Below are 10,717 nucleotides of genomic sequence, written 5' to 3'. Positions count from 1 at the left end.
GGTGGCTTTCAAACATCTGACATTTCTTCTATGTGGCTCTTACGTTAAGCAAGTTTAGCCATCCTTCCACTCTGACAACTGAAGAATGATCATCAATGACCCTATGAGGCAGGACAGGCTGATCGGATGTGCCTGGCCCATTCCCCTTTACTTACTGTGCACCTTGTAAGATTAAATTTGGTATAAAACTTATGTGAAATGTTTAGAAAATTTAACTGCTGTTGATAAAATTTATTTTTTAAAGGGAAAAAATTGTGCCTGGCCCAAGGTCATCCAGTGTGCTTCCATGGCCGAGCAGGGATTTGAACTCAGGTCTCTCAGATCCTAGCTTGACGCTCCTAACTACTACACCATGCTGTCTCTTGAAAAAATATTAATCCAATGGCTGGCACATCAAAATAGGTATTTGTGCTGCAGCAGTAACTGATCACTAGAAAATGGGAGGTTACATGAACTGTTAGTCATAGAATCACAGAGCTGGAAGGGACCTCCAGGGCCATCTAAGTCCAACTCCCTACACACTGCAGGAAATTCACAGGTACCCCCAAATGCCCCCAGTGACCCCTTCTTCTCCATGTCCAGAAGATGGCAAAAAACTCTCCAGGATCCCTGACCAAACTGGCCTGGAGAAAAATTGCTGCCTAAAACCCCGTTCTACTATTGAAGATGACATTTTTACAAAGAAGATGATGATATTGGATCTATATCCCACCCTATACTCTGAATATCAGAGCAATCTCCTTTACCTCCCCCCACCACACCCCAGAACAGACCTCCTGTGAGGTAGGTGCACTGAGAGGGCTCTCACAGCAGCTGCCCTTTCAAGGACAACTCCTGTGAGAGCTATGGCTGACTCAAGGCCATTCCAGCAGGTGCAAGTGGAGGAGTGGGGAATCAAACCTGGTTCTTCCAGATAAAGACTCCGCACACTTAACCACTACATCAAACTGGCTCTCTGTTAAGCACCTTCTCTGTTAAGAAAATGGATAGGGCTTTGTTACAGACTTTTCCAAGTAAAATGAACTGTGTCCTGAAATTCTGAAATGTTGGTTAAAACATGAATGTCATTTAGACCAGCTGAATGGGCTCTTGCTTATAGTTTCCAAGAATAATTACTTCTTTTCCCATTGTGTGTGTGTGTGTGTGTGTGTGTGTCCGCACTTTTTTTTTTGGGGGGGGGTTGCCATCAAATCACAGCCAATGTACAGTGACCCTGGGGTGTTTTGAAAGCCAGAGATGCTGAGAGGTGGCTCGCCGCTGCCCGCCTCAGCATAGCAACCCTGGAATTCCTTAGAGGTCTCTCATCCAAATACTAACTAGGGCTGACTCTGCTTAGACCTCTGAGATCTGAGAAGGCTGGGCTACAGCCTTGGCCATCGAGGTCACGGCCGTGCCACACAACTGCGGAGCTGGTTCTTAACATCTGGAATCTGTAGGCAGCTGCCTGCTTTCTACGTGGACACCTCGAATGGCCTTTCCCGACGAAGAACAGAATTTCAACTCTGTACAAAAGGCTTCCAATAACTCCAGGGCTGCATAAGCAAGGGTGCATGAAAGTGCAGACAGAACACAGAGGCAGGCTTACCAAGTGTGAGCTTTTGGAAGGTTGTCCGTATTTGCATCTATCAAGTGGATGGTGAAGAGCCTGGGTCCTGCCGCGCCTGTAGAGCCTTGCAAAGAGACGTTCTAGTTAAGGCCCTTCACAAACATAGCTATCCCACAACAGTTATCCATCCATCCATCCTCTCTCTCTCTCACACACACAGACACATTCAGCATCACCATGGGGTAGGTGGGAAACACCATTTGGGAGGGAAGAACCAAGAACAAATTCTAGGCTTCTCATATGCCCAGCCCAGTGATAAAACTCCCTGCCCCCAGCACTCGTGCACCCCGGAGCAGGAGGAAGTTACATGGCCTTCAGCATGACACTCTGCCTAAGAATTTTCCCTGGTCTTTACGGTGTTTACTACAGAGATAAGGGGAAATCCCTAGAGCATCACCCAGAAGTGACATCACATCCTCCCCAAACTCCACCTTCCCTGGGCTCTGCCCATCATATCTTCCGGCATTTGCCAAAGTGGCGTTGGGAATCCTAGCAAGGACACCTGCTGCGAAGAGTCCTAAGCTCATTGGCACAGCAGATGCTTTTTAGGAAGATGGTCTACAGCAAAGCGGTCCCCTGGCGCAGAGTGGTAAAGCAGCAGTACTGCAGTCCTGTGATCTGAACTCTCTGCTCACGACCTGAGTTCGATTCCGGCGGAAGCTGGATTCAGGTAGGCGGCCCAAGGTTGACTCAGCCTTCCATCCTTCCGAAGTCAGTAAAATGAGCCCCCAGCATGCTGGGGGGAAAGTGTAAAAGACTGGGGAAGGCAATGGCAAACCACCCCGTGGTTTCCCGTTGTTGTGAAAGCAACGTCACCCCAGAGTCGGAAACAACTGGTGCTCTCACAGGGGACCTTTCCTTTCCTTTCCTACAGCAAAGGTGTTGAACTCATTTATTATGAGGGCCGAATCTGACATAAATGAGACCTGATGGGGTCGGGCTATGTGTGCTATAAGATATAAACTTTACAAAGGACGCAAACACAATCAAAGACTTTTTAAAAACTTAAAACACACTTAAAACATTAGCGCTCATTGGTGCTTTCGTTGTATCTCTCCTGTGTGAGCCAGAGAATTAGGCAAAGGAAGCTCTGGCTCTTTCCTTCCTTCCCTAGGGGACCAGGAGAGGGAGGAGCCTCAGTCAAGAGAAGGGACGCTTGGCTCAGTAGCTCTGCTGTGGGATTGAGAGAGCCTGGCAAATCAAGCTCTCTCTCCTCCCTTTTCCTCCCCAAGGGAGGAGTCTCAGCCAATGGAGAAAATAGAGGCTTTGCTCTGTAGCTCCTGTGCTATTGAGCAAGCCTGGCAAAGCAAACTGTTATGCAGAAGGAAGCAAGAGAGAGGGAGAAGGAAGCAGACGACAACCAGTTGCTTGGGGGCCTGATTTGGCACCCGGGTGACATGTTTGACACCCCTGCTCTACAGCCCAGCATCTCCTGTTAAAGGGATCTCAGGCAGCTGCGCTGGCAAAGTCCTCTTGCTTGAGATCCTGGAGAGCTGCTGCCAAATCAGAGCACATAATGCTGGGCTAGACAGACCTACGGCTCTGAATCGAGGTAAGGCAGCTCCGCACGTTACATGAACGACGTGTTCCTGCAACTGTTACAAACCGGAGAATCACCGAAGGCTAACAGTAGTTAGGAGGCTCCATCAGATGGTGAAGGATATAAGGTCCAAGTCCTTTCCCCCCCCCCTCCCCACATCTCAGGGGGCCTAACTCAGCCCCCCTAGCAATCACCTTGCAAAGCCTTGAAGCCCTGAAGTGGGACCCGCGTGGAGCCTGTCACGAACTGCAGCAGCCTCGCCCGCCTCTCCTCGTCGAAGGCTTCCACTGCCTGCCAGAACCACTTGACAATGCTGCTGTCCGCCATACAGTGCTTCAGGCGCGTGTTGGACTTCCAGTCGTTCAAATCGATCTTGTCCAGGCCTCCTATGATCAGCTGTCGAAGGAGGCAGGTATTTTAGTGAACGGGCAACCAGACAAACGGTGCAGCAGTCACCCTTCTTGCTATGATCAGCTGGGATCTCCTTCCCCACTGTCAACCGGATTCCACAGCTGGGCTTTCATTCAGAGCCAATGGCTGGGTTTATTGTGAGAAGGCACGTCTGAAGCCCTGAGGCTCGCCTGATACCTCCCCTTCTGGGCTGTGACCTCCTGATTGAGGAAAACGTCTAACTACAGTTCACCGTTTTGCTCACAAACCAGAATTCCAAACTGCATCTCAATCCTGCTTTGCGAGCGAGAGAACAAACCACAGGCTGTCATTTCACCCAACCTGGATATTGAAAATGCAGTTTGCCAGGAAGATATTGGATTCTGAATTTATATCCCGCCCTATACTCTGAATCTCGGAGTCTCAGAGTGGTCACAATCTCCTTCACCTTCCCCCCCCCCACCCACAACAGACACCCTGTGAGGTGGGTGGGGCTGAGAGAGCTCTTACAGCAGCTGCCCTTTCAAGGACAACTCCTGCCAGAGCTATGGCTGACCCAAGGCCATTCCAGCAGGTGCAAGTCCATGCACTTAACCACTACAACAAACTGGCTCTCCGTTAGTATCTCAGCCGTGAGTAAACTCAAAGGACTTCTCTACAAGAGCGAGGCCCTGAACAAACCAGGATTTGTTATGGCTGAATGAAGCTCTAGATTACACCCACGGTCTGATGACAGAATTTCAGTTCCTCTTCAAGGAGGGATGGCACACGCCTTTTTGACTAATTACATGCTCACTGTTAAGTATGAGATGCCCTTAGCCATATTAAAGAAAAATAGAACAAATACTCTGATACTTTTGCACACACGCTGCTAACAGAAAATCAGACTCCTCTGGAATTAAAAGCTATTTCAAGACCTCATATCAGGAAAAGAGGAAAGAGACTGCAGCCAGCCTCCCACTGAATGGGAAAATAGATGGCATTTGTCTTAAAGCTGGCGATTCTCTCCACTCATCTCCCGAGGAGTGCGTGGAAGAACTCAGAAGGTATCAATAAAACCCAGATAGAGGAGGAAGCATATATAATGCAGGTTTGTTTTGCTGCAAGTCGCACTTCACAGACACGCTTAAGGGGACAGCGGAAAAAGGTGAACTATAAACAGCGCACACAAAAATAGAACTATAAATATTAAGAGGTACACAACGAGCCGATGACAATTCTGCTATAAAAGGCAGATGTGTCCTCGAAGGGAGCGTGATCTAATACCACAGGGAGAGAAAGACAAGCAGAGGACACAAATATTTCTAAGCAGAGAGAGAAAGTAAAGCTGCCGTGAAGATGTTCAAGCAGAAAGGGAAGTGGGTATTTTTAAAATAAAAATAAAGGATTGATCAAACTGTCCATTCCGCCCCCACACACTAAAACTGTCTGCCCACTGATGCCAAGCCCCAGCTCAACACGGAGCCCGTCTACCCCAGGCTTCTTCTTTACCATCCGCTTCCCTTCCTTGGGAGACTCTGAGAGAGGACCTGTTAACACAAAGCAAGAAGGCTGCTGCAAACTGAGCGGCTGGATCCTGCACACCAAAAACACTCCCTCTCGCACAAAACTAAACATCTCTCTTTCAAAAGGACAGTCGAGCTATGGTCAAACTAGGGAGCGATAAAGGGACGAGACAGTTTCGGGTGGGTGGCTGCGCTGGTCTGCAGTCAAAAGGCAAGATCTGAATCCAGCAGTGTGTTAAAAACTAAAAGGTCTCAAGAAGCTTTTGAATGATTAAAGCTCCCACCATCAGACACAAAGCAGAAACCTATAGGTAGCACCTCCAGTGGTTAGTTGGTGTGGCCCTTTCTTACATGCCCAGGGAAATGCTGAGTGCCACTTTGGGGCCAGGAAGCAAATTCCTCCAAGCCACTTTGGCAAGGGATCCAGGAGGAGTTTTGGGGCCAGGAAGCAAATTCCTCCAAGCCAATTCAGTCAGGGATCCAGACACCCAGTTTGGTGTAGTGGTTACGCATGTGGACTCTTATCTGGAAGAACCAGATTTGATTCCCCACTCCTCCACTTGCAGCTGCTGGAATGGTCTTGGGTTAGCTGTGGCTTTCGCAAGAGTTGTCCTTGTAAGGGCAGCTGCTGTGAGGGCTCTCTCACATCCACCTCACAGGTTGTCTGTTGTGAGGGAGGAAGATAAAGGAGATTGTAAGCCACTCTGAGTCTCTGATTGAGAGAGAAGGAAAGGAAAGGTCCCCTGTGCAAGCACCAGTCGTTTCCGACTCTGGGGTGATGTCGCATCACGAAATTTTCATGGCAGACTTTTTTTTTTTTTTACGGGGTGGTTTGCCATTGCCTTCCCCAGTCATCTACACTTTCCCCCCAGCAGCTGGGGACTCAATTTACCGACCTCGGAAGGATGGAAGGCTGAGTCAACCTTGAGCCGGCTACCTGAACCCAGCTTCCAGCGGTCGTGAGCAGAGAGTTCAGACTGCAGTACTGCAGCTTTACCACTCTGCGCCACGGGGCCATGTCAGAGAGAAGGGCGGGGTATAAATCTGCAGTTGTTATCTTCTTGTTGGGGTTTTTTTTTTTGTCACCTTCTGGGCATGGAGCAGGGGTCACAGGGGGTGGGGGAGGCAGCTGAATTTCCTGCATTGTGCAGAGGGGACTAGATGATCCTGGAGGCACCTTCCAATTTAGGACTGTCTAAAGTGACTTGAGCAGCAGACTGCCAGACTGCTGGTCAAGTCACTTGAGATCCCTGATCCCTTGCTTCCCACAGCTGAGGCGTGGTGACCTTTGTACCTCCTCATTTCCACTTTTAGCATCTCCATGGCAACTTGGGTTTTTACATTGCAAACCGTGCTAATCAAACCTCTACCTGGAGCTATCTTCAGAGCAGATCAACAGATCCTACTGCAGCTTATTGGACGTGCTTAAAAAACTGCAAAATGCTTTTTGGGAAGTTATCAAAACGGTCACGTGGAACCCATTTTGCTCCTGAATGACAGTATTCCAGTGCAAATTTAGAAAGCTAGCTTCATGTAAACGGGGGGGGGGGGGATTGTTTTAACGAAGCAAAAGAAAGCTCCCAGTTCTGACTCCTCCCCCCGCCCCCGTCTCTCATCCTCTTCACCTTTTATGCAGCCGTGAAAGACCATCTGCAGAAGCTGCCCCAAATTTTCTTAGGGGAGCAACATCATCACTTCTAAAGCTCAGCCTATCCCGGATAAAGAGAGCCGTTCCTGCAGCAGCAAAGGTGATGGAATTCCACCCCCGCCCCTGAAGCACATCCAACACCTCCCCCCACATGGCTTGTAAACCTGCTGTTCCCTCAGGCACCCTCGTTTTGAGATGGGTTTTGTAATGCCCTGAGCTCGAATTTATTTAATCTGTTGGCTGTTACTGGGATTTGCTTCTCACTCATTTGATTTCTACCCTGTACTGACATTTATTTATTTCTACCCTATACTGATATTAAGCAGCCCCGTGATGCAGAGTGGTTAAGCTGCAGTACTGCAGTCCAAGTTCTCTGCTCACGACCTGAGGTCGCTCTTGATGGAAGCTGGGTTCAGGTAGCCGGCTCAAGGTTGACTCAGCCTTCCATCCTTCCGAGGTCGGTAAATTGAGTCCCCAGCTTGCTGGGGGGAAAGTGTAGATGACTGCGGAAGGCAATGGCAAACCACCCCGTAAAACGTCTGCCGTGAAAACGACATGATGCGACATCACCCCAGAGTCGGAAACGACTGGTGCTTGCACAGGGGACTACCTTGACCTTTTAACTGACAGTTATCATGTGGTTGCTTTCTTTTCTTTTTTTGCTGTCAAGTCACTGCCATCTTATAGCAAGAGACTGACAGAGGTGGTCTGGCCATTGCCACAACCCTGGTTTTCCTTGGTGGGCTCCCGTCTTAGTACAAACCAGGGCTGACCCTGCTTAGCTCCCAAGATCTAATGAGATCACGCTAGCCTGGGCCATACAAAACAGGGCATTGTTAAGTTGCCTTGGAGGTTTTCTGTGCAAAAAAGCAGGGAAGAATGTTAATAACTAAAAGCCTGGAAAACTGAAAATTTAAAAAGACATAAACTGGCCCTGCTGCCGGCCCTTGATTATATAAATAAAATCTAGTTTCCAAAATGGGACCAATGTCTTTAGTACTGCCGGAGTTTCAGAAGCAGCCCCAAGCACAATTTAGAAAAAGAACACTGCAGATTTATACGCCACCCTTCTCTCTGATTCAGACTCTCCGAGCGGCTCACAATCTCCTATATCTTCTCCCCCCACAACGGTCACCCTGTGAGGTGGATGGGGCTGAGAGGGCTCTCACAGCAGCTGCCCTTTCAAGGACAACTCCTGTGAGAGCTATGGCTGACCCAAGGCCATTCCAGCAGGTGCAAGTGGAGGAGTGGGGAATCAAACATGGTTCTCCCAGGTAAGAGTCCGCACACTTAACCACTACACCAAACTGGCTCTTCGTACAGAACTCAGCTGCTTCGTACAGAACTGTGCATGCCACCAGTGTTCCATCTAAGCTGAGTTGGCATGAACTAGCTCACAGACTTTAGCCTCCAGCTCACACATTTTTGTCTTAGCTCAGGAAGGTAAGAGCACACTCATTTATGCATCTTTAATACCAGTAATTCACAACTTTAATGCCAGTAGCTCACAAAGTAGAATTTCTGCTCACAAGACACTGAAGCTTAGAGGGAACATTGCCTGCCACCAGTGTTTCCCCTAAGCTGAGTGAGTGTGAGCTAGCTCAGTTTTTTTAGCCTGTGGCTCACACATTTTTGACTTAGTTCAGGGGAAAATGGCCCCAGAGCAAACTAATGTATGCAGTAGCTCAGAACTTTAGTGCCAGTAGCTCACAAAACAGAATTTTTGCTCACAAGACTCCACAGATTAAGAAGAAGAATAATTGCAGATTTATACCCCGCCCTTCTCTCTGAATCAGAGACTTAGAGCGGCTTACAATCGCCTTCATCTTCCTCCCCCACAACAGACACCCTGTGAGGTGGGTGGGGCTGAGAAAGCTCTCGTGGAAACTGTCCTTTCAAGGACAGCTCCTGCTATGGCTGGCCTAAGGCCATTCCAGCAGGTGCGAGTGGAGGAGTGGGGGATCAAACCTGGTGCTCCCAGGTAAGAGTCCGTGCACTTCACCACTACGCCCAAGTGGCTTAAGAGGGAGCATTGCCTGCCACCATGTTCAACACAAACAGGGGAAAAGAATTTTCAAATGGCAGTTTTCGCTTTATGGCTCAGGAGAGGAGGAGGCCACTGACTGCGGATGCTTCACCATACCTCAAGCTCCTTCTGGTCAAAAGGCTTCAAAAGGTGCTGAGGGATGAGCTCGTTAAAACCCTTCTGGAGAGCCAGGAACTGGGCCTCAATCCCTCTCATGAACCGCCAATTCACGTACAGCCTGGAGGGATGGGAGGAAAAAAAACAAAATTGAGAACTGTACACTCTGGAGCAGGGGGAGCTGAACTTGCTTAACACAAGAGCCATATAGAATAAATGTCAGATGTTTGAGAGCCACAAAACGTCAACGTCAGATGTTTGAGAGCTACAAGGAAAGGAGGAGGGAATGAGATGTGGAAAGAAAGCAGCTTTAAATGTATTCGCCAAGTCACTGGGTGGCTTGGCTTGGAGAAGTGATTTAAAGAGAGAAATGCCTTCTCCCAGCCAGCCAACAGGGTTGTGGGGGCTTCGAGAGCCACACAATATGTGTGAAAGAGGCGCATGTGGCTCCCGAGCTGCAGTTTGGCCACCCCTGCTTTGGAGGATTCCAATGCTGCAAGTGAAACAAAACAAGGGAGGGAGATCTTTTTCGGCAGGGCTACCTGACATATTCTTTCTTGTTCTCCTCCGTGACAGGGACGTTTCTGCCGTTTGGCTTGAGCTCGTGCTGCAGGATCCTGCCGAAGGCGTTGTGCTCCACGCAAAACGTATGGTCCAGAACTGGAGTGATGTCGTTTTCTCTGTCAACGAGCCAAAGAACACATCGGTGATTTCTCCGCCTGCCGGTTTGCACGCGTACCCGTCCCAGCTGCCACATCTGGACAGCATGAACCTTGGGCACAGCTTTCACGTTTTGACGTTTACAGTTTTATTCGTATACTTAAAAACCACTCTGAGCGCTTTAGCAGATAAACAGCGTGGCTTTTAAATAAATAAATTCTACCTCCCAGCTGCCCTGACCTGGGCAGTCCAGGTTAGCCCGATCTAAGGCGAGCAGGGTCTGCCCCGGCTGCTATTCGGTTGGGAGATGCCCGAGGAAGCCCAGGGCTTCAGGCAGTGGCAAACTGCCTCCGAATATCCCTTGCCTTGAACACCCTACAGCAGGGGTCCCCAACCCCCGGTCCCTGGCCTGTTAGCAACCGGGCCATGAGTTGTACAATTATTTCATTATATATTCCAATGTAGTAATAATAATAAGACGACATTGGATTAAATCCATTCCGGATTTCAGTCTCAGAGCGGCTCGCAATCTCCTTTACTTTTCTCCCCCACAACAGACACCCTGTGAGGTAGGTGGGGCTGAGAGTTCTTTGATAGCAGCTGCCCTCTCGAGGACAACTTCTATGAAAGCTATGGCTGACCCAGGATCCTTCCTGCAGCTGCAAGTGGAGGAGTGGGGAATCAAACCTGGTTCTCCCAGAGAAGAGTCTGCACACTTAACCACCACACCAAACTAATAGAAATAAAGTGCACAATTGTATCATCTCAAAACCATCCCACCCTCCCCCAGTCTGTGAAAAGATTGTCTTCCACAAAACTGGTCCCTGGTGCCAAAAAGGTTGGGGATCGCTACCCTACAGGGTCACCTTTAAGTCAGCTGTGACTTGACAGCGCTTTTGGCCCCCACTTCCCTCCCTCCAAATGCATCCATTTGATGTACTAGCTGCCAGATTTCAAACATCTCAGCAATTTTTCCTTTGTCTGCTGTCAACACAGCAATTCTGCAGCATGGGTGAAAAAGGAACAGCCTGGCTTCTCTACAGGATTGGATCAATTCGGCGTCGGAATAAAACCAGAGTGCTTAATGAATGGTAACATGATTTGTCTTTCACCTCAAAGGGCTGGAAGTCACCCATGAACCCTGCCCAAGATGTCTTAGGAGGCTGTAAAGTTTTACCCAACAGTTTTGATCAGCTTTTATGGGTTCATCCTCAAATTTACTGGG

General features: G+C 48.9%; 2 protein-coding genes across 4 annotated transcripts in view; both read right to left on the bottom strand.

Annotated features, from left to right (window-relative positions):
• PDAP1 (PDGFA associated protein 1) overlaps positions 1 to 10,717 on the bottom strand; it is a 465,345-nt gene that overhangs the window by 189,913 nt on the left and 264,715 nt on the right. The window lies entirely within an intron of this gene.
• The window catches only part of SMURF1 (SMAD specific E3 ubiquitin protein ligase 1), a 62,131-nt gene that overhangs the window by 4,317 nt on the left and 47,097 nt on the right, over positions 1 to 10,717 (bottom strand). For 2 of the 3 annotated variants that reach the window (XM_060260709.1, XM_060260711.1), the window contains 4 exons: positions 9,375 to 9,512; positions 8,833 to 8,953; positions 3,341 to 3,542; positions 1,586 to 1,670 (listed from right to left, as the gene is read on the bottom strand). In XM_060260709.1, the coding sequence (XP_060116692.1) occupies positions 1,586 to 1,670; positions 3,341 to 3,542; positions 8,833 to 8,953; positions 9,375 to 9,512 (546 nt within the window). The remainder of the gene's footprint in view (positions 1 to 1,585; positions 1,671 to 3,340; positions 3,543 to 8,832; positions 8,954 to 9,374; positions 9,513 to 10,717) is intronic. The other variant, XM_060260710.1, reaches the window with a different exon arrangement.

Source organism: Heteronotia binoei, chromosome 20, assembly GCF_032191835.1.
Source record: "Heteronotia binoei isolate CCM8104 ecotype False Entrance Well chromosome 20, APGP_CSIRO_Hbin_v1, whole genome shotgun sequence".
NCBI classification, from domain to species: Eukaryota; Metazoa; Chordata; class Lepidosauria; order Squamata; family Gekkonidae; genus Heteronotia; species Heteronotia binoei.
Note: the sequence above shows the minus strand (reverse complement) of the source record. Positions and strands in the feature narration are given on the sequence as shown.